Raw genomic sequence first — 22,301 nt, forward strand, 5'->3', positions numbered from 1 at the left:
AATTTTAAACTGTAATGAAGGGGCGGGGGGTGTCGCTGACGCTGCTCCCCCCTCACGGTGAAGGGAGGAGCCGCCGGCTCCTCGCTGAGGAGGGGAAGGGGGCGGTGGCGGCCGTTAAGCAGCGCGGGGATAACGCGCCTTTCCCCCCCCCCCCTTCTCCCCTCCGTGAGGGGCGGCGCTGCGCAGCGGCGGGACCCGCCGGGCGCCCGCGTCTCCCCGCGGCGGTCACGAGGCGGCGCCCGCTTCCCCCCCCCCCCCCCCGTGACGGCCAAGATGGCGGCGCGAGGAGGCGGCGCGCAGGGGCGGGGGGATCCCGCCTGAGACGCCCACACGGCGGGGAGGCGGCCGAGGCGAGTCGGGCTCCGTTAGGATGCGATAAGGGCGCGGGGACCGAGCGCGCTTCCCCCCTTCCCCTCCCCTCTTCCCCCGCCGCCCCCTCGCCCTCCGGCTCCGCGGCGCCGGGGGTAGGAGGCGCCGGCGGCCGTTGCGCTGGCCGCGGGGAGCGCGGCCCCCGCCTGAGGTGAGGGCTGCGGGGGCGGCGAGGGAGCGCGCCGGGCTGTCACGGCGGGGGGGGGGGGGGGGGGGTCGTTGCTAGCGGATATCGCGGAGCGCCGCGATACGGGCGCTATCGTGAGCCCGGGGCTTCCGCCTGCCCCCGCCTCTCTCCTGGCCGGCGGCGGGGCCGGGCGGGCGAGGGGAGGCCGGGAGGCGCCGCAGCCGGCCGCCGCCGCCGCGGGGGGGCCCTGGCCGCTCCCGTCCTCACGCCGCGCGGGGGGAGCGGTAACTTGCCGCCGCGTCGCCGAGCCGAGGGCAGAAACTTTCTGCCGGAGCCCCCCGCGGCCCCCCGGGGCCTGGGGCTCGCGGCGGCGCGGAGCGGAGCGGAGCGCTGCCTGCCGCCCGGCCATGTTAGCGCGGCGGGGCCGGGCGGCTGCTGGCGGAGGAGCTCGTCGAGGTTTGCGCTCCCGAAATGTGTCATTCCCCCCCCCCCCCAACGCGCGCGCCCTGTCAGCGGGTGTCGCGCAGCCTCGCGCGGGTGCGCGCGTTTCTGTCGCGACTCGCTCCTTGGCCGCGACAGCGCGTAGCTGGGTTAATGGGACCTGGCGGTGAAAAGTAGCCCTGACGCTTTTATTTTCGTTCCGCCGCGATGTCCGTGCGTAGCGCGGAGCGTTGCCCGGGGTATGGTCGTATTTGATGACCTCTCGGCTCTGGTTGTGAGTCTGGGGTAATCTCTGGCTGTTGACTTAAAAATATGCTGCGTCCGAGAATGTCAGTGCGCTAGAAATGAGGTCTTGACTTGGCACTTAGTTCTGAAGCTTAATTTTTGAATTAACTGAGTGGAAGCATAGTGTTCTGGACAGCTTTTTACTTCATTTCACTTTTTTTTTTTTTTTTTGAACTGTTGCTCGACTAGAGATTTCTGTAAAAAGTGTTACATTACGGTACACAATCTTTAACTTTCTGAATGATTAAACACAAGTATTTAATCTTGGCAAGTATCTGCGGTGGTTTAGGAAAACTAATTGAGTTAGTCTAGCCAAGGAAGGCCGAGGGGGAGAAAATGGATTATTTCTGGTTTGTGTGTCAAACGTACGCGCTAGTCTTTCTTTATAAGAGTCTCCTCTTTCTCCCTTCTTTTTTAAAATTTTACGTATTTAAAGTATTGGTGAAACTTGATCCTGTTGTAGAGGACTGGGGAATCTGCAGTCTTATTTAAAATGCATGTTAAAATGGAACTGCATCTCTAGTAAATGCAGCTTGCTTTTTTTGGAGGTAATCATAACTTGCATTGAATTTGTTTAATTATCAAAAATACTGCATTAAAGTTTTTGTGGTTAGTTTTTGGGGGAAAGGGATAAACTGCATGGAACAATATAAAAGATAGAAAAAGAACAAAGAAAATTAAGCTTCTCTACAGCCTTAAGAGGTTCTACCAAGTACAATATTTTACTTATTTTAAAAACATTAGGGTCCAGTTGGGGGAGGTGTGCTCCTCAAGTTTATGAGCAGCTTCTCCTCTTTTGGAGCATACTTTACCCAAAAGTCTCTTCTAAATAGTGAAATTACTGAAAACTACCACAGAAGATAAGATCTGGTTCTGCAAGTAGGTAGTATGACCCCTTTTTAAAACAGGCTTATTTAGAAATGTTTTTCCAATAGTAAGGATATTCATACACTTGAGTTTTCATACTTGCTATAGCAGTATGGTTGCAGTTTCACATTTCTTGCAAACAGCTTGTTCTTTACTTGAATGTTACACCTGCAAGGAACTTAATGGCATTTCTATATGTGTCAATGGCACTATTAGCAATTTTGTAGTTATATAGCCAGAGTTAACTATTAATTAGCACAGGCATAAATATTAAATTGACAGAGCCTGGCCTATACTGTAGGGCTCACGTGAGCATAGCTGATGAGGTGCAAGCATTAGGAATTATGTAAATAACCAGGTTGTATTTAAGATATATGCTTGAAAGGGAAGGTAGTGAGGTAGAGTGTAGAGTCCCTGTGGATGCTCTATTAACTACACAGAAGAGAATGAAGTTTATGTCAGGAAGATATCTAATACTACTGCTCTGTGTCACTCTTAACAAAGGAATTGGGGGGCAGCACTGTTCAGAAGCAGGTCTGGAAATTCTTAATCTACAGGATTTTGCATTGAAGGATTTATTCATCTCAGGGTAAATTCCTGCTGTAAGGTGTGATAGAAAACCTGTTTTGTGAATCTTCAGTAGAGAAGACAATATCTAGACCAAGCTGAATAACGATAATGGCGTTAATCCTGAGGTTTTAAAATTGGAAAAAGAAGTTTGCAGTGTCACTTAAATATTCAATGTTCCTTTTCCATTTCCTTTGCACTTAGCAATTGAATTGGAATTAGTTTTGCAAGTCATAGTAGGTTGAAATGCTTTTTATAACAGTGGCTGTAGAAAAAGTTGCAATCATGGTTAAAGTCACAGCAGCACACTGTGGAAAGCAGCTAGTACAACAATTAGTCAAAACTCTTCTGAATCTTAAATAACTACTGAAATGAAGACTTCCAGAAAGTCTTTTCATTCATTGTCCTTTCCTCAACTCTGACCTTAATTTTTAAATATGTTGTCGGCATGACCAGAAGGTTTGAAGCTAAAATGTTGCACAACTTATGTTGGATTTAACAAAAAAGAGTTGTTGTAACCTTGTTCAAACATAATGTTTTAGTTACTGGTGATTTCCAAGTATCTTGCTGTCCGACAAAGAGTTCTAGTAGCTCAGGTCTTGACACATCCTGACCTGGGGATTTAAGATATTTGTTCTGAAGTTTCCTGGAAAGAACTATTGCACTTCTTAAATGGAGGGGAAAGAAATAGAAGTGGTTTTGATGTCTTTTTTTTTTTTTTTTTTTTTGGTTAAGTGCCTTAAATTGCATCATGTTTTGTAATGTGGATTGGTGTATTTCCAGTTTCATGGTCGTGTTTATTAAAGTGTCTCAATCGGGCTTCTCTGTGATATACTGAAATCTCAGTATATTTTTCTTAATGCTGACCATCTCAAAACAAATACTTCCCCCCCCCCAAAAAAAAAAAACCCTCTAAAGATCTATATTACCTTTGAAGAAAGGTTAGATTGTGCTTGCACAAAAAGTGAGCGTAGTGGTGTGGTTTAGAGGGCTGAGTCACACTCTTCCCTCATCTTTCTGCTGTAGCCTTGCTGGGTGGTCTTGGACAAGAACGCAGAAGCAGAAGCCCTGCCTCTCTTCCCTTATACATCTATTCTGTGTATAAATAGTATTTGCTACTGTGGGTACGAATGATAATACAAATCTTATGCCATACTAAACGCAGCAAATCCTTGCAATTCCCCTGTGAGCAAAAGCAGTTATGCTTTGCTTTAATTGAGGATAGCTAACAGGTAGGAGATGAATATGTATAAACAGTGAATGGATCACCGCTGTTCATTTTCTGAACTGTTCAACTGTTGAAAATGAGGTATTTTTAACAATGGTGTGTACCAAGTAATTACTTAAAGCAAATGTACTTCTTTGCTATATTGCGTAATAAGCCTTGGATGTTTTCTGTTGTGCTTCATTTCAAGCTTCATCTATGCCTCATCTGGAGATGCTCTGCTCATGTATGTGCGCTTGTAAAGTTCCCCAACAGTCTATACAGTAAAACTGAAAACATACAGTGAAGGCTATGTGAGGGAGTGGTGCAGAGAGGTTTGATCTGTAGCAGCAGTCTATGGTGCAGAAATAGTCATTGGTGGTTCCCTAAAGAGCTCAAAAATGATAGTCAGAGGAAATCATGGAGGAGAAGTAGAAATGAAAGGCTTCAGAAAGTTTTGTTCCTACTCTTAAACGGCACGTTACTCGCTTTTTGAAGTGTCCTTTTAAGCATTGGTTAGAGGGTTAGTGTAGAGACCAAGATAGCATGAAATTTAAGTAGGCAATCATGAGGGGAGGAGCTAGGAAAAAAAAAAAAGTAGGAATTGTGATATAAAAATAGGAAGTGAAAAGCAAGGTGGAGCGTGAAGAGTAAGTTAGACAATTATATCCTCGCTATTTAATCTGTACTTTAAAATTTGTTTTGATTTTTTTGTGGTGGGGATCAGGAAAAATCATTAATGTTTATTAATGAAAGTATTTATATTTAACTTTCTGAAATAAAGGTGGAAAAACAGCAAGTGTGTTGTATAAATTATATGTGCATCTATGCAAATGCATCTGTGCAAATGAAAAAGTCCCCAGAGAAACCTCTTCTTCTTTGTGCAAGTATTATACAAACAGAAGGGGACTGTAGGCCAGACTCTGACTTTTGGTTATATCTTGAGCTTCAAAAGAAATTTGTGGGCTTAGAGTTATTCTGAATTCACAGTTGTACAACTGAGATCAGGATCTGGTCCAGCTTTGGTAGCTTCCATATGTCAGCAGGTTTGCCTGCATAATATTTTGACTATAACTTTACAGTGAAAGAACTGATCCTGTCCAGCTTCTGTAAGTGCGCAAAAAAAAAAAAACTTAGGAGAGCACTGTCAGTTAAATCCCAGTAAAGGAGCAGTTTTCTAACAAATTGTATCACTTTGTAGTTGTCTTCTACACTGGACTCCTATTCAGGACAATGAAAATTCGTTCTATGGAGCGCTAGGGGCAAACCCTTCTGTGAGTACTTCTCTCTTAATATTTAGCACATATGGTGGCTCTCCCTGACTTGGTACACTTCAGCCTTTCTTTAAAGGGCATAATTGTATAATAGTTTTGGCACAAAAGATGGGGAAGGGTTTTTAAGATGTCTGTTCTATATTACAGAAAAATATTTTGAACTAGCTTTGGGATCCTGGAGTGGTGTAGTTACATAAGGATATCATTGCGTGTAAGCTAATTTACTGTGGTTATCAGGGGGGAACACTACTTTAATGTTGTTTTAAACTACTTCGATACCTAACCTGGCTAGGAAACTGTGTCACAGCAATGCATGTTGCTAGATAGATAAACTTATACTGCTGCAAGTTCAACTATGTTCTCAATAATTTTTCCGTGGAGTAGAAAGTCACCATTTTGCTAACTGGACATACTAGATGAGAGGCCAATTAGTCTGCGTTATCACCCCGTTAAACCTTTCCAGTGTGGTGTAGATCATCTGCCAATGACAGTTACAGCTGGCAGCTGCAGTCTATGTGTGTCAGCTGCTCAGTGCCTTTGATTTGCAGCATGACTGGGTCTGGTTTTCCTGCCTGCCGGGATGTTTTTGCTGGCCAGAGTCAGAAAAGATGTCAAGTGTTCCAAGTCCTGATTAAACTGATGTTAAAATGCAACAAAATGTTTAGAAGCATTTCTCTCCCACCACCACCACCACGAGTTCAGATTTGTAATTTATGTAGAGGAAGGTTTCACAACTAACCTGAAACCGGCATGCGTGCCCAAACACGGCTGGGTGAAAGCAGAACTCTTCTGGCAATCTTTTGATGCACACTGACAATTTCAGTGAGAGCTTTGGGTTTTGAAGCTTAATATTAGAAGACTTGCTGTTTTCATTTGCTTGTATCTACTGTGCTAAGGAAAAGAGAACATTCTGTTTGGAGGACTTTTCCTTTTAAAAAGTTGTTGTATAATAAATAGTTGTGTTTAAAAAAAAAAAAAAACATGGACTAGCTGCCCTCTTGAACTGTGTTTTGGATGAAGTAATATTTACATTTTATAGTGCTTACCTTGGCTTCCCTCCCCCTCCTTTGCTATATATTGATTTCTGCATCCCTCCTTACAAACACAGTTGTACTTCAGAAATTATTTTCATTCTTAAGTTGTGCTTTCTGGCCATAAATGCTATAATTTAAAATGAAAAAATTGAAGTTTTAAAACCAGCCTTGTTAAGATTTGTCTCTGTCCTGCTTCTCCTGGGATACTCGAGCGTCACTTTTTGAATTTCTGTAGATAAGGTTGAATGTCATGGAATTTTGCTGTGGTGCAACTGTAATGAGCACCTAAGCAGTGGCAGACTCTCAGTCAACCCTTTTATTGAGAATAAAAACAGCACTGAAGAACAAATGAATTGGTGGGTGATTGTGGAGAGTATGGAAGACAAAAAATGCCTGATCTCTCCCTCGGCATGAAATCTCTTCCTTCCTGCTTCCTCTCTGTCAGTTATTCTGCTTCCTCCTTTCAGCTTTGATATTCTAGATGGCCAGTTCTTGTTAATTCACTGCAGCAATCCCACTGAATCTCGATCAGCCTCTCAATTTAACCCTAATTTCTATTTGTCCTAGGCCTTGCTGAACAAATCTGCCTATCCTTCAGTTTTTGGCCTCCATTCCTATTTTTTGCTCCCAAACTCATTGTCCTGTGTTCTGTTCCCTGAGCTCTTATCCAGCACTTTTCTGTTTCCCAGGCACCTCTTAGAGACCCTTTGGTGCCAAGTTTTCTGCAGCTCTCTTGATTGTCTCCACTGCTTTTTGAATTAGTGTATTGACTATGAGATGATATGAACAGCTGTGAACAAGCCTAGAGATATTTAACAGCAATTCTGGTCTAGCGGTGTAGCGGCAGAACAATGTTTTTTTTTTATGCCAATATTTTTCTTAGCAGTAGTACTACTACTGATGCAACACTGAACTGAAGGGAGCTTAGTGGAGGCTAGTGGCTTCTTGTCAATTCCTGTATTGTCTAACCTTACTGAGCACAGATGTATGTGATGGAGTCTCTAACAAGTAGTGCCAGTGATCGCTTTAACCCGACTTATTAGTGATTTTTTCCAAGTTGCTGTTGCTTGTTGAACTGTATTAGCAAGAAATCTGAAAAAAAGAAAGTACAGACAATATCCTACTAAAAAAAATGCTGCCCGCTGTATGGGAGCGATAATGGGTTTTTCAAAGTGAAGGAGTAGGTCTTTTACTTGCTAGATGGAGGACAACAAACTAATTGTAAATGTAATTGTCTACATCTAATTGTGGGGAAGGCATGTTTTACTAATTACAAATGCTAAAATGCTATAAGATATAGCCTCAAGTATGCTGGCAGCAGCATTCACTGTGTTCCCTGTGATGCTTAAATGTTGATTTCCCTCCTCCCCCTTTAACTCTTCTCATTGGTTTTCAAGATATTTGACTAGGAAAGATGATGCGTTTTGAAGTGTCTGCAGGGAAATTACTCATGTTTGATGCTGCTTATTTATTGTACTTCTTGCAAGGGTCCTTGAGGTTTGCAGGTGATGCATGAAATGAGGTTTCATTCTTCTGCTCCTGGACACTTTGTTACAGATCGGAAGGTTATTGGACAAAATATGTAGTGCTATTGTTGCATGCTTCCCCATTTTGTAATCTTGTTTAAAAGTGTTTACAAGCCAGGTACTAGAGAGTCAGTGCTCTATGGATCAGAGAGACTTAACCAAGGGTTGGATTAATTCTCTGGGCTATCATCCTGCACTCTGTGCTGTAGGAGTATCAATGTAAAAATGTTGATTGCTTCTGCATGATATGAAATAAGTTGCCTTGTGTTTTGAGGTTTTGAATAAAACCTTGAAATTTGTGTTCCCAAAAATATATTTCTGATAATTTAGTATAGTGTTTTTTCTCAAAATTTTTAACTTCAGGAATGGAAGCAAATACTCTTTCAGTTCATATTGGGTGAATCCTCTTGAGATATGTGTTTCTTCTTAGCTTTGTCTATGTTGCACTTTGTTTTCTGAAATTTTCTGACAGTAATCTTGTAAGGATGTACTTCAAATCTTGGCAAGTGGAAGCCTCACTTCAGACAAAGTTTATTTATTTATTTATTTTTGACTACAGCCTTGCTGATGCTAACTCTGAGTAGTTCTGGGAAACAGAAGACTGAGAGTTGCTTGTGAAGTACTCTCCTGAATCATGGTGGAAAGCCCGTGCTTCAGAGGGTCCAAGTGTAGCACAGGCTGCCTGGCTTGTACATGCATGTGGAAAGCACAAGCTCAAGTTAGCTGTGATCATACCGATATTTAAAAGTGAAAGTGGTAATTGAGAAAATAGTGAGATAAAAAGCTAAGTGTATCATATCTGAAGAAAAAGTGTTTATTGTGACAGTAAATGGCAAGAAGAGTCTAAGTGTAGCAGGAAGAATGGGGAATTAAGGTGGCTAGATGAAGGAGTAGATGTGTATTGTTGAGTGAGAAGGATCTGCTCAAGTATCAGAATCGTGCAAAGAGGAGTAATGTTTTAAAATAGACTTTGAAAGGTTATTGGGCTAAACAAAGAAGCACTTCCATAGCTGGCTAAAATCTCTGGATAGACATGGAAAGTATTTACATTGTCATCAGAAAATAGTGGAAGAGTTCAAGTCATTTGAACTGGCTAGCTCAAATAACCATCGTTCTGTTTATTTTGATTGTTTCTTTTAAAGCGTTAAATGTGTTATGTGACAATTTTGAAATGTCAGTACAGTACAAGACTTAATATTTTGTTTTTAAGTAAGTTAAAGCATGGTTTCATATACATTTTTAATAGTTAAGTAACATGCAATCTTGTCTTAGCAAGTGAATCTTAAAGCACATCACAATGCTCATTTAATGTGACTGGTGTAGCAGAATGTACAGTAAGTATAAATTTCAACAAAATTGCATGCTGTTTAATTTTTGTTTTTACTATATCTGTAGGGAATGAAACTTTAACAAGAAATCTCTTCGTCAGGGCCTGGCTAGCAGCAAGAGGAGCAAAGTGTAGAAGAAATGCCCTGATGAGAAGGTAGGGAAGAAATTGAAAGAGTTTTTAACAGACTTCTGTTCTGATTTTGGGAGAATTCCTGTAATGTTTGGTGCTTCTATTTTACTTGCTCCCAGGATTGTTCACTTGCTATGAAGAAAATACAGAGGGAAAAGGCTTATCTTTCAGATCTGACAGTCAATTTGAAAGCACGGGAAAGTGGTGAAGTTTTTTTCCCCGAGTAGTTGCAGTTATTTGCAGGTTCTCTAGATTGTTGCGCTCTCATGTGATTTGTGCAATGTCATGGCTGAGAAGTGGTTCTGAGTAGCCTTAGTGGGACTGACTGATCCAGTTAACTTAATTTTGCTCTTGCATGATTAGCCTTAACATTGCTGTGTGTAGACAGAATAATTTGACAGGATAATACTGCAGCACATGAATGAGGCTGTTTGAAGTGTTGGGGCTGTTAGAACTTTACTGCCAAATTTCAAAAACTGGTCATTGATTTGTCTGTCATTCATCTACTTTGTGTATGCTTGAAGAAAGTAAGTTCTTGGATTGTGATACATGGTGAATGCTTTTGGGGGGGGGGGGGAGACTTCATTAGTGTTTAATGAAATGGTGTGTTCCAGTGCCCTACTTGAGTTTCCAGCCTATCCTAGGAGATGTTCGTTCCTTGTTTACAAACAGAACATCGCTTTGGAGTCAGGTTAACGAAGTAAAACATCACCTGCTTTAGATAGCTGTAGTGTGATTTCTAACAAGGAACTCAAATTAATAAGCTATTTAACGTCCTTAAAGGGAAATGCAGGAAGGAATGGGAACGGAGACAGGAAGATTAAAAGAATATGAAGGAGTTATTTTGTTTCTGTGTGTCAGAGGTGACCTGGTGAAAAATGTTCTAACGGGCTTGCCTGGTCCTTACTGCCATCTTTTGCAGGGTGGTGCAAGTCTTGCGCCTGCAGCAAGCGTACAAGTAAGGCCCTTTTAGCTGTCTGGGAAAGCTGGCTTCTGGAAAGAAGCTCTCGCTGCCAGAGCAGTTCTTCTGGCCTGCAGCCCACTTGCATGTTATCTCTATGAAAGTCTATGGTGAGGAGCAGGTTGTATGAATTGTCAGTATTTTTTCCTTGGAAAAAGTGTAGTGCGTGTACAGTGAACTGTACTTCTGGAAAGCCTCAGGGCTTGCTGATGCACAGATGGGGTGTACTAAGCATTACTGGTTATATGGTAGGGGAGAAGTTGAAGTGTGTTTTACTCATACTATTTGAATGAAAAATACGATATGTTCACTCAAAAAGGCTGGACACCAATTTAGTTGTTTCATTTGTAAATGTATATGAGCTGGTATAAAATCAAAAATATTCTCTGCATGTCTCAAATTGCTTTTGGGGGTTTTTGTTTGTTTATTTTCTAAATGAGAGTTGCAGACAGCTTTCATTAGGAGATGGAATGAATTGGATCTGCAGATCTACACTGCGAGATAGTTGTGATTCTTCAGTATTAAGATATCTACATTTCTATGTTATTCTGTTTACTTGTATTGCTGTATTGGTTACTGAAACCAGAATAGTGTGCAGATAACACTGAAGTTATAAGGCTTGCTTGCAATTTTAACTATCATAGTTTGTATGGTTTTTTTTTGATTACTAAAATATTGTTTTCTTACTTAAAGGCATTGTGAAGTATTCTGTAAAGTGATGTAGTTTTGTGAGATAAAGTTAATGTGAAAAGAAATACACCTTTCCCCTCTTCTCCCCCCCTACCCCCGCTCCCCACACTTTCTAACTTGGAATTTTCAAGGTGAAGTTCAGGTTTGTGGTGTTGTCTGCTGCTTTATACTGAGCCTGTGGCTACAGCAGCCTTTTTTTATATGCAGCAGTAAGAGCCGCAGCTTTCAGTGTGCCCGCATGTGCGCACTCTTGCGTGTGCTTTTTTTCTTTTCTTTTTATTTAATGGAAAACTTCTTTACCAGAGCTCGTGATGGGGTAAGCATTGAGTTTAAATTGCCTTGTTGGTAACTTCTGCTTAGCCAGCTCGTGCTCTCTCTCCATTATGAAGTGTGGTTTTTTTTTTAACATTTCTTTGTGTGTTCTCAAATGCTACAACTTTTTTAAAGCAACTGCTTAAGCTCTGATATGTCTTTTTAACTTAAGAGCAAATGCTTGTGCAGTGCATTTGTAGCTTTAAAAAAAAATCTGTTAGAGTTTATTCATTGGTTTAGAGTGACTGTGAGTTGTTAGAGACCTGTTTTGAGAACTGTTTTTGAGATGATTGAAATTCAATATACCATAGGTAAGTTTTTGCAGAGAATTGTTATGTTATAAAATATTTAGAATTTAATTGCATTAGCTTAAATATTAGTGTTTGGCCTTATGTTAGAGTTTAAAGGTGCTTTATTGAACTTTCTCTCCATGCATTTGTAGCTAGCCTGTTTTGAATTTGCTGTACGCTGATGTACAGTTAAATAACATGCATATGCCATGGTTGAATTTGTATGTCTTTGGATATATTACTCAAGGAGAAGTTTGCGTTTGTAATCACTGTTCTCATATACTGCTAGCTGCATAACGTATTCTAGATATTTCTGAAACAGCTGAATTTAGTTTAATTTAAGGTCAGTTTGGTAGCTACATTCTCTCTCCACTCTCTCCACTGTTATACTGCTATAAGCTGGCTATATTATTTTCTATTAATCATGTGTTCTAAAGTGTTTCATAGTTCTTTCCACGTGTTTAATAAGCAAAAAATTTCAGATAGTTTGTGTTTTTTACTAATGTTTTTCTTCAATAATGAAAATAACCTTAAATAAAAAAAAGTTCTTCATTTCCTTGCAACTTTAAGCTAGTCAAGTCAAGTTACTCCAGCAAAATACAGACAAGCTACAAAATAAGAGAAGGGGAAGAAGGAGGGAGATATTTCTTATTTCTTACACTGGTTGTTTGGGTTGATAGTGGTGATCAGATTCATGCTGACTTTTTTCTTTCCTGAGCAGGGACAGGTGGTAGAAATCTGAGGTCAGCTTGGAAAAATTAGATTAGAGACACAGTATTGACCTTGGACCTAATTACCTTAATTTCCAGTAGGAGATATCCAAATTTATTTTGCTGCTTTTAACAAAGATTTGTTGGTAAAATCCAAAAAGCATGATAGTATGAAGTTTGATAAGAGTTAATACTTACCATCTGGAGTGAAAAATAAAGGGAAATAAGGCAGCCAGAATAAAGGTGACATGAAACTGAAGTCTTGTACCAACCATTTAAATTGTGTTTTGAACTCTGTGCTTACTGAGTTGTTGAATATTAGCAGGCTCTTGGAACTGCTGTATTGCAGCAGTTTTTCCTGCAATAAAATTTTTCACTCAAACAAAATTAATTCAGCAAGAGGGAAATTTTAAATAGCTTGTCTGGTTTAAAAATTGTAAAACTTAATGGCAGTAAAGTTTTTGAAGCTACTTTGGTGTGGTTCCAGCATATTTTAGGTGACTTAGATAAGGATTTTTAGGCCATTTCCCAAAGTTCTCTGATCAAAGAGCAGAACATCTTGTCCGAAAGCATTTTTTTTATTTGCAAAATCAGGCTGTTGAATAAGACATTGACTTTAACTGACTTCCCAGCAATGTACAAGAGTCTCTGGCAAAGGGGAAGCTAAATCTCCTGATCTGTAGTACACTGCGCAGATTTCAGGCCATCTTTTCATCATACAGATATAACTTTAGCCTGTGCTGAAATTCATTTACAGCATTGGTAGAAAACACTGCACAAAAGCACTCTACAAAAAGGTGACATGTAAAGAATTACATATCAATATATTCCAGGAAGGAAGGATGTGATTTCCCAATACAATCTGGTCGGAACAGCAGGACTGCATTCCCTCCTATTATGAAAAATTTCATGTGGACTTGAGTGTTTTTATTTTATAGTGGCCTGTAGACCATTGAAGTTGACTTGGTTTAAAAATTATATAAAAGCTGTTGTATTGCTGGCTATGACTTGGTTGTATATCAAGGATTGGGGTCCCAAAACTTTATGAAATTGGCACCAAATCTTAGCATGCAAAAATACTCCAAGATCTGCCCTTGGTATCTGATGTCAGTCCATCGCACAAGATGGTTGCAAATGCTATAGTTGTATCCTTAGAGTGATCAAGACAGCCTTTGCATATATTTATTTAATATTCGGGAAATAAATTAATTGCAGATCAGACCTCAGAAAATCTACTGTTGTTGTAAACAGAGTGGAGTAATAGTCTATATGCTAAATATGTAAGAACTGCTTCTTGGCTCAGCAGTGAGCTTTAAATAATGAGCTATTTGCAAAACCTTGCACAGTATTTTGCTGTTATTGTTGCTGTTGGTTCAGCGACTGTGGTGTGTAAGTTAACAAAAGGAGGCCACTTGGGTTTTCTATTCTTTACGTGATGAAGCCAAGATTAACATTTAACTATAGTGATCATGGCTCAGAATTCCAAACGGGTCAAGAAGGTAATTAGAAATAAAGTTACACGATCTAATGATGGTTCTTACTATTTTTATTGTGTTCTCCTATTTTGTTTCCATTTATATTGTTGCAAACTTTCAGTATTTTAACAATGTTATATGATTATTTTTGATATATTTTATAATTTCTTTCAAAAATATTGGTGTGTTTCTTTCTTACCAGATACAACGTCTTGTAATGGAAGATGGAAGACAAAGGGGCTCGTGTTGCTGACTACTTTGTTGTCGCAGGATTAACAGATATTTCAAAACCACTAGAGGAAGAAATCCACTTCAATGATGCTTGCCATAAAATTGCTAAACCAAAAGAACCTATTACAGATGTAACAGTAATTATTAAATCTCTGGGGGAGGAAGTTCCTCGGGGGTATAAATGCATAGATGTTACTCCATCAGGACTCTCTGCAGATCTCAATAATGGGAGTCTTGTAGGACCGCAAATATACCTTTGTTATCGCAGAGGAAGGGATAAGCCCCCACTTACTGATTTGGGGTGAGTGCTTTTTTTGTTACTGCAGGTGATTTTGGCAGTTTTGTGATTAATGAGTAAATAAAGCAGGCTTATTGGAATATCATACACATTTTTCATGTATTGAAAACTTTCAGCAGAAAGATTTTTGTTGACCTGTGTATAGGTAATGCCATACTGTAGGAAAAATGCATGCTGAGTGAATTTTAAATTGTTATCTTTTGCACTTGGAGATTTCAATGTACCTTATCCCACATTTTGGGTGGAAAAAGATCTATAACCTATTTCATGCAGAGTGAGATGAGAGGTGAATTGTATGACGTTCTTAGGATCGGACAATGAATCTTTAATAGTATTGAAAGAAACACTATTTTGCAGCAAACAGAACATTAAAGAGCAATTATACATGAGGAAAATCAGCCTAGTTTCATCATGGAGCTTTTATGTTGTAATGCAGTTTGATATAACGTGACCTGAACTTCTCAGTAAAAGTGTATTTTGATCAGAGATTAGACAAGAGCTGCTGTTGAAATAGTACTTTTCAGTTATTATTCTGGATTAGTATTCAGAGTGTTTAAAAAAAAAATTATGTGCCTTTTGACTTTTGTTCCTCTCATTTTAACTAGGGTTTTATATGATGGGAAAGAAAGAGTAAAACAAGGTTGTGAAATAATTCAAACTACTCCATATGGTCGGGCTGCTAATATTAGTGGGAGTGCCTCATCGCAAAGGGTGTATGTCACTTACCGAAGAGCATCTGAAAACATGACACAGAACACATTGGCTGTTACAGATATATGTATAATCATACCAAGTAAAGGAGAAACCCCTCCACATACGTTCTGCAAAGTTGACAAGAATCTTAATAATAGTATGGTAAGATTCACAGTCTGGATTTTGAACACTTGATATTCAGTGATGTAATGTTTGTGGAATATTTATAACAATTCTGAGTGCCTGGTGAATAACTTTGATAATCACTTTCTAAAGATAAATCAAATTGTGGAAGAGTTGGAGGATTACATTGCTTTGTTCCTGCTTGGACAGTCCTTTTAGTATTGGCCCGGAAATGCTGACTTCAGCAGCTTTGAATTAGTCCTTAGAACCTCTTATGTCACCATGTGTATAACTAGAGTTTTTACAGATGCGATTATTCCTGATACTGATTTTACTGTTGAGATGGGAATTCTGTATCTAAGAACTGTTTTTTATTGTGTTTTAAACTCTTCCATTATCTGTAGCACTCTTTTATAAGAGGTGTCATGGTCCCCTCAGTAGTTTCACAAACACTTTCTCAGAAGAAAGTCGCATGTAAGCGATGTTGGAATACTGCTGACTGTAATTAATGGACATGGATTAATATGACTACAAAACTAAAATATCCAGTAAAATACACGGGCATCACAGTTCTTTGTTTCGAAAAACTTAGTTTTTAGATATCTCCTAGTTGACTTTGCAGCCCTGTATGCTGTTTTTTGTAGGATCCTCAAAAGCAGGCATGCTGAAGAGGATGCTGACTGCATATGCAAGAAGTATCATGCAAAAGAGACCATGGAAATGTATCTATACTTGTTTTTATGTACTTGAATAAATGCCTGTGGATATTAATAAATGGATTTTTCAGTTCTACCAATCCCTATATTGACTGGGTTATGAGAGTGCTGTCTCATGTAAATTATTGTATCTTTCTTCCGTCCCTAAAAGCTATGTGTGCACTTAAGGAGGGTACCCTTCTTTTCCATTCTGTGGCCTTCCTGTTTTCTTTATTTTCATGTCCAGGAATTGAGAACTTACAGAAATATTTTTGTGTGCTACCAGTGCCAGAGAGGAAATTGTTGTTTAGAAGTTGCAAAACTATGACGTTATGCTGAAGTGTTCCACAGAATATGAATCAGGCTTCAAGATTAGCATGATTAAAATAAAAATGCTAACACAGAAAAGGAAGCTGTTAGGAGGTGTGTGCCTGTGTAAGCCAGACGTTTAACAAGATGTGAAAAGGTTTAAATATTTATATGAATAACAATTGTACTTGGAGTTCTGTAGTTATTTTAGCAAATGTTTTGGAGAAGAATTTATAGATCTCGTGCTTCAGTTTATAAACCAGTTCAGTCTTAGAGGTCAGACTGAGGCCTACCATGGGTTGGCTATTGCAAAACGAACACTAGGACTTTTCTTTCTTTTCTTTCTAGCTGTTTGTGGCCACTATCAGAAAGGATACTGTATCAGACCCCAGTTTCCCGCGGCTTAATGTTCAACATCTTTGTATGTTACAGTTTTTTGCAAACAAGAAAGAAGTGTTTTCCCCCAAGTCTCTTGTGTTATGTCCTTTTATTATACTTTATCAAGTAATCCAATAATTACTTTTGTTTTACAGTGGGGCTCAGCAGTATATTTATGTTATAAAAAGTCTGTGGCAAAAACCAACACCATATCATATAAAGCTGGTATGTAACTACCATTTAGCTTTTCTTTAATCTTCAATTAAAGATGTACAAGCTTATTTGTAATGTAGTACAGTAGAATTATTTGAACACGGACGCTGTCCTAGCATTATCCAAAAATGAATCTTTCCCTGAAGAGCCCTCTTAAAATACTGTCCTAGAATAAGCCTTAGAATTGTGCCGTGACTCTTTATCTTAAGATTTGCGTGTGATTGGAAGCTCAGTTGCTTTTTGGTAGGTTTGTACAAGCCTGTGTCTCTCCCACCTCTGTAGTTATTGCTGGTAACTGTCTGTCATAGATGTATGTACGTACAGAAGAAAATACTTTGCCACAGAAATTATTTGATATATTTTTCGTGATCACCTTAAGAAACATTTCACAGAATACTGCAGACTTCCACAGTGCGTTAAACATCAGTGGGATTGAGCTCTCTAAAGTATTTTTGGGTTGTGTATCATGTTTATTGTTTTCTTTATCAGACAGAAGTGGGTTCACTGTGGCTCTGATGAAACATGGGCTTTTAAAACCCTTGATTTCATTTGAGTGGAAATCATGAGCATGATTCAGACTTAAGTTTTAGTGCACTTGTATTCTTCTGTGGTTTACAGAAAGCAGCTTTCTCAGTAGTTCAGGTCTGGTCGAAAGGTGCATAGTAAGTTTGTAAACAAATAAAACTTAAAAAAAAAAAAAAACACATCTGCTAGTAATTTGCACAAAATTTTGCTTCTTGAGAGGAAAGACCACCCTTTTTGATTACCAATTCTTACTGTTTACTAATATTTCATAGAACACAGAGTAGCTGAGGTTGGAAGGGACCTCTGGAGATCGTCTAGTCCAACCTCTGCTGCTCACTTGCACTGTATACTAGAAAAGAATATGTAGTGATTATATCCTCTAATGCTGTAAGAAATCTTAAATCCTTTTGTGCAGTATTTTTTCTCAAATTTGCAGTCCCCTGGGTTGACAATAGGAAAGGATAGATTGCTACAAACATATGATGTAATTGAAGAGTTATATGTTAAGAGCCTCTGCTTCAGAACTTCGTGTCTTACAGCTATGTTTAAAATTGTCTAAAGCATTAGTCTGATACCACATAAGCTGACTCCTCAGCTGAGTTGGATCAGCATAATTAATTGGTTCAGTTCTACTGATCTCCAGAAAATGTATGTTGTATCAAACATTTCCATTATCAGATTTTCCTGGAAATTTTTTTTTGGTAAAAACTAATTCCTTTTACAATAATTTAAAACATCAGTCTTATTTCTCAATGTTTCAGGTTAACATTTTTTACTAAATTTTAAATTTTTAATCATACTAGTGATGAATGTAAACTAATATAATGATAGTCATGATGCACATAGCCTGTAAACAGAAAAAGAGAAATTAGTTATGAACAGGTTCTCGAGTAGTAATCAGGAATTCAGTGCTGGATTCTAGTCAGGTGGTTTCCCTGCAGGCAGTGGGGAGCATGCCACCCTTTTCCAGCTATACTTTAGGCATGATGATTTACAGCTTTCCTTTACTATCTCCTGAAATGAGTATATGCTCATATACGGCTTTTATGGGTGTGCTTTTATGGAACGCGTTGATACAAATTGGCTTCCGCTATTACTTCTGTAACTGCCTATTTACAAATTGCCTTTATAGGTTTAATATGCAGATATCCAGAAGAAGATTACGAGTCATTCCCATTACCAGAATCTGTGCCTCTCTTTTGTCTACCTATGGGTGCAACAATTGAATGTTGGCCTTCTAACAGTAAATACCCTCTACCAGTTTTTTCTACATTTGTACTAACTGGAGCTTCTGCAGAAAAGGTATCTAAAAAGCTTTACAAAGACATGGATGTACATTGTGCATAATTTGAATTAAACAAAAAATTGGTTGCATATCTGTTCAGAACAATGATAATGGGTATTTTTGTAGCCAGATTTGAATGTGTTCATTTTGACTGAATTCAAAGACTATTAAAGTAAAAGGTGACTTGCATTTATTTCACTGCTGGGCTGTTGATCGTACAAATTCGTCCTCCTTTGCTTTCCTATCTTGTTAGCTCTGTGGAACTACAGAGCTTAAAAAAAAAAAAAATTGATAGTATACTTCTATGTATATGTAGTCAGGATTTTGTTACAAACATGTAAACGGCTTTGTAAGCATGTACTTGTTCTATGAAGTAAATAGAATTTCAGAGGAAGACTGCTTTGAGTTGCTTATAAAGGAATCCTAAAATAGTTTAAAAGGCAATTCTAGATGCAATTGACTGTAGTTGTACTCTGTATAATCATAATTTTTCTGTTTCACTTAAATCCTTTCTTAAATTACTCTTATGGCTTTAAGAATTTTAAATAATAGGCTGGATTTTCACAGCCATAAGAATGTTCCTGAATAAATTGCTTCAAAAGATGACGTATTCATTTAGCTTTTCAGTCAATAACATAGACTTGATTTCCTTGCATGTTTGGGGTTTGTTAGGCTACTTTGAAGATTTAGGCCAATGTATTGACTTTAAATCATGTTGTCTGCAGGTATATGGTGCTGCTATTCAGTTTTATGAACTGTATCCTGAAGAGAATCTGACTGAGAAACAAAAATCTCAACTAGGATTAGCAGCTGCTGTCGAGGGAAAGTCAGATGCATGCAGAACAGTTCAAACAAACAAATGCATCTGTCTGCTCTCTCACTGGCCTTTCTTTGATGCTTTCAAGAAGTTTCTTACCTTTCTGTATCGTTACTCCATTTCTGGTCCACATGTTCTACCCATTGAGAAGTAAGTAATTTCAAAGAACTCTTAATAGTCACTTCAGTTGTTTTGAGCTCTTTGTTACTTACAGCCTTCCTACAATATCCTTTTGCTTTTAGTCATTAAATATTAAATATAATGATTACACTTGATCAAGCACTTTTCTCCATTGGGCAAATGTATCTGTTTTTATGTACTTCCTGAAAAAGTCTAGATTTTTTTATTATTGTGAATTTAAGTGCCTGCAAAGATATCTCCAAAAAAATTTTTTAATTAGCTTTGGACTCTTAAGTATAATGATTAGAAATAAGATTATATACCCTTTCTTACACTGCTACATACAGAAAGTTAGGAGAACAATACGTTTAGTTTTGCATTTTGTTTCCAAATGTTTATCCACTGTGTAGTGAGAGAGAATAAAGCAGATTGAGTTTGAATTATGTTGCACTAGTAATCTTTTGCTACTTGTGATGAATAATCTAATTTGCTTGAGACACAGAGAAAGCCTCATTTTAAAATGCAAAAGAAATCCTCATATCCAAGGAGTGATTGATATCTGTAATTGGTGTGAAATACCATTTAACATTTAACTAACAGAAACCTAATACATCAGATTTCAAAGTCAGTATTTGCTTTTTTTATATTATGATACCATCAGTGTTTTTCTAACTGAACTTCAATATAAACTTTTGAGACTTTTACTTTAAAGATTAAGCATTTTTTGTGATATTATCTGCTTATTTATTATTCTACTCTGTATCTACTATACTTTTTAAAAAATTCTCGGTGTAAACTTCCAATAATGAAAAGATAAACATTTTTAAAAAACTGGCCATTTTTGTGAGTTTTAGAAATGAATAGAATGAGAAGTGTTTTATTGATTTTTTTTTTTTTTTGATTTTGCAGTTTTTTGTTTACATGTATTCTGATTTCTCAGAATTGGAGACTGAGAAGTTGATTTACTGTAGATAATTTCAGTGTTGCTATACTGCATTGCACGAAGTTAGTGTAGTGTGTAGTCTAGTTTCTTTGGCTATTTTAATGATGAAGGTTTTCTGTGCCATACACGTGTGCCTTGAAATAAGACCATAGTTGGAACACTTTCAGTCAGCCCTGCTTCTGCAAGCAGCAGGTCTTTCCCTTGATAGTTGCTGGCTGTTTCCATATTTCTGCCACCATCATGCACTGATTTTTATTTATTTGTTTGTTTATTTTTAAGACAAAACCCCAAATCCGTTCCTTTCCTGTTCTCACTTACCTTGTGGCTGTACGGACGCTGATGCTGACACAAGGGAGGCCAGTTGCAGGGTTGAGGAGTGGCAGGGGGACAGCAAGACTGCTGCTTTTGTCAGTAGTTCTGGCTAATGCCACTTATGTGTTTGTAGAGCTACAGCCTAAGGTTAAGTTTAGCAAAGGCATGCAAAACTAAAAACACAGTAAAAATGTTTTTACATCTGTATCTCATGTCATAATGTGCTGCTACACTGAAATGCGTGTGTGAAATATATAGCTTTAAATCAGAAGCATTTAAAAGGAGTCTTCTGTATAAATCTTAATGCTTATTCGTGAAATTCTTCAAAAGTTTGTTAGTGGAAATGTGTCCTAATAATAGTAAGAGTTGCAGAAAATAGTGTGCGCGCTGTGGCATACGGACTATGACAGATTTCTTGTTGCTTGCTGACTTTATACTGACTGAATATAGTTTCATTTGAAAATATGTATTATGTAGAACTCCCACATGGACTTTTGGAGTTTTTATTTGTAAACTCAAACAGTTTATAGAAATAGAACTAAAAACTTGTCCAACTTTCAAAGCATTTATATTTGTGGGTTTGTACTATATAGAAAAACCCGAATCTCCCACTTTTTTGATCACTAATCTTATGTAACATTTCACATTTGAAGGTAGGCATGTGCAGGAAATGAATTAACTTAATGCCTCTCCCAGATTCTACTCATCTGTGAATATTTTTGCAAATAACTTCAGTGCTAGTACCTGATTGAGGTATAGTGCGACCCCCAGTCAGTCTCTGAAAAATGATTGTAAAATGGCATTGTAATAGTGAAACCTCACTATTTCTACTTTACAAATTTTATTTAAAAAAAAAAAAAAACTTTGTCATTTGTCAGCCTCACAGACCTAGCCTGCAGTCTGAAAGATAATCTAGTCTACCATTTTGGTTGCTGCTACTAGATAAACAGGTCCTGGAGGCCACGTTATCTCCTGTAGGGTTTTTGGACTGTTCCTTTACTTTCAGTCTTCTGAATAAGTATGCGCCATTTTTATATAATCACTGCTCTTACTGGCAGCAATTTTGTCTTGAGGCAAAGTAGTTTAAGCTTATAGTTTCTATTAAATCAGTATTTTTCTTTCCTTTTTAGACATATTTCCCATTTCATGCATAAAGTTCCCTTTCCATCCCCTCAGAGGCCAAGAATTCTAGTTCAGGTAAGTATAAATTTCTTACATAGCTATGTCTTGAGTGATGGCATATTAGCTGTTAAGCAGTTTAGTGAATGGAAAATGAGGGGTTTTATGTGCAAATGTTCAGGTATTTTTTTATGTTCAGGATTTTTTCCTATTAAATTCAAACATTTAACTTTTACAGATCTCTGCTTCTAATTTAGTTTAGAACTTCAATAAATTGTTACAAGATACTGTTTAGTGACTGCAGAACTGAAATTTTTTTAGAGTATATGGAAATTAATGAAAAGATTGCATGAATTGGCATCTGTTTGATTCTGCAATCATTTTTGAAATATGCTACTGTATGAACACTGAGTGTAAACAAAATTTTTAAACCACATGTGGAGAATATATTATTCATGGTTACCCTTGCTCCCAAAGGGCTTCATTCTGTCTTTTACATACCGTTTTCAGTAAGAACTGTATGTTAAGTGTCATGCACATTCAACAGAGGCACGATTTATCAAATATGACCCTGCCTACAAAATCTAGCATAGTTTACCTTGTGTGAGTGAAACAATACAAAATACGAGAACTGGGTTACCTGTTATTT

At 38.3% G+C, this 22,301-nt stretch overlaps 1 protein-coding gene across 7 annotated transcripts in view; it reads left to right on the forward strand.

The window, feature by feature from the left end:
- The first annotated feature begins 269 nt into the window (after positions 1–269).
- Positions 270–22,301, forward strand: part of DENND4A (DENN domain containing 4A) — a 58,787-nt gene continuing 36,755 nt past the window's right edge. For 3 of the 7 annotated variants that reach the window (XM_067305649.1, XM_067305654.1, XM_067305655.1), the window contains exons 1-8: positions 432–520; positions 9,090–9,177; positions 13,794–14,123; positions 14,726–14,975; positions 16,474–16,543; positions 18,189–18,358; positions 19,067–19,308; positions 21,664–21,730. In XM_067305649.1, the coding sequence (XP_067161750.1) occupies positions 13,816–14,123; positions 14,726–14,975; positions 16,474–16,543; positions 18,189–18,358; positions 19,067–19,308; positions 21,664–21,730 (1,107 nt within the window). In that variant the 5' untranslated portion in view covers positions 432–520; positions 9,090–9,177; positions 13,794–13,815. Of the gene's footprint in view, positions 351–431; positions 521–5,061; positions 5,135–9,089; positions 9,178–13,793; positions 14,124–14,725; positions 14,976–16,473; positions 16,544–18,188; positions 18,359–19,066; positions 19,309–21,663; positions 21,731–22,301 lie in introns of those variants that run through there. The other 4 variants (XM_067305651.1, XM_067305650.1, XM_067305652.1 and 1 more) reach the window with 4 other exon arrangements.

This window comes from Apteryx mantelli, chromosome 15, assembly GCF_036417845.1.
Source record: "Apteryx mantelli isolate bAptMan1 chromosome 15, bAptMan1.hap1, whole genome shotgun sequence".
Taxonomy (NCBI): domain Eukaryota; kingdom Metazoa; phylum Chordata; class Aves; order Apterygiformes; family Apterygidae; genus Apteryx; species Apteryx mantelli.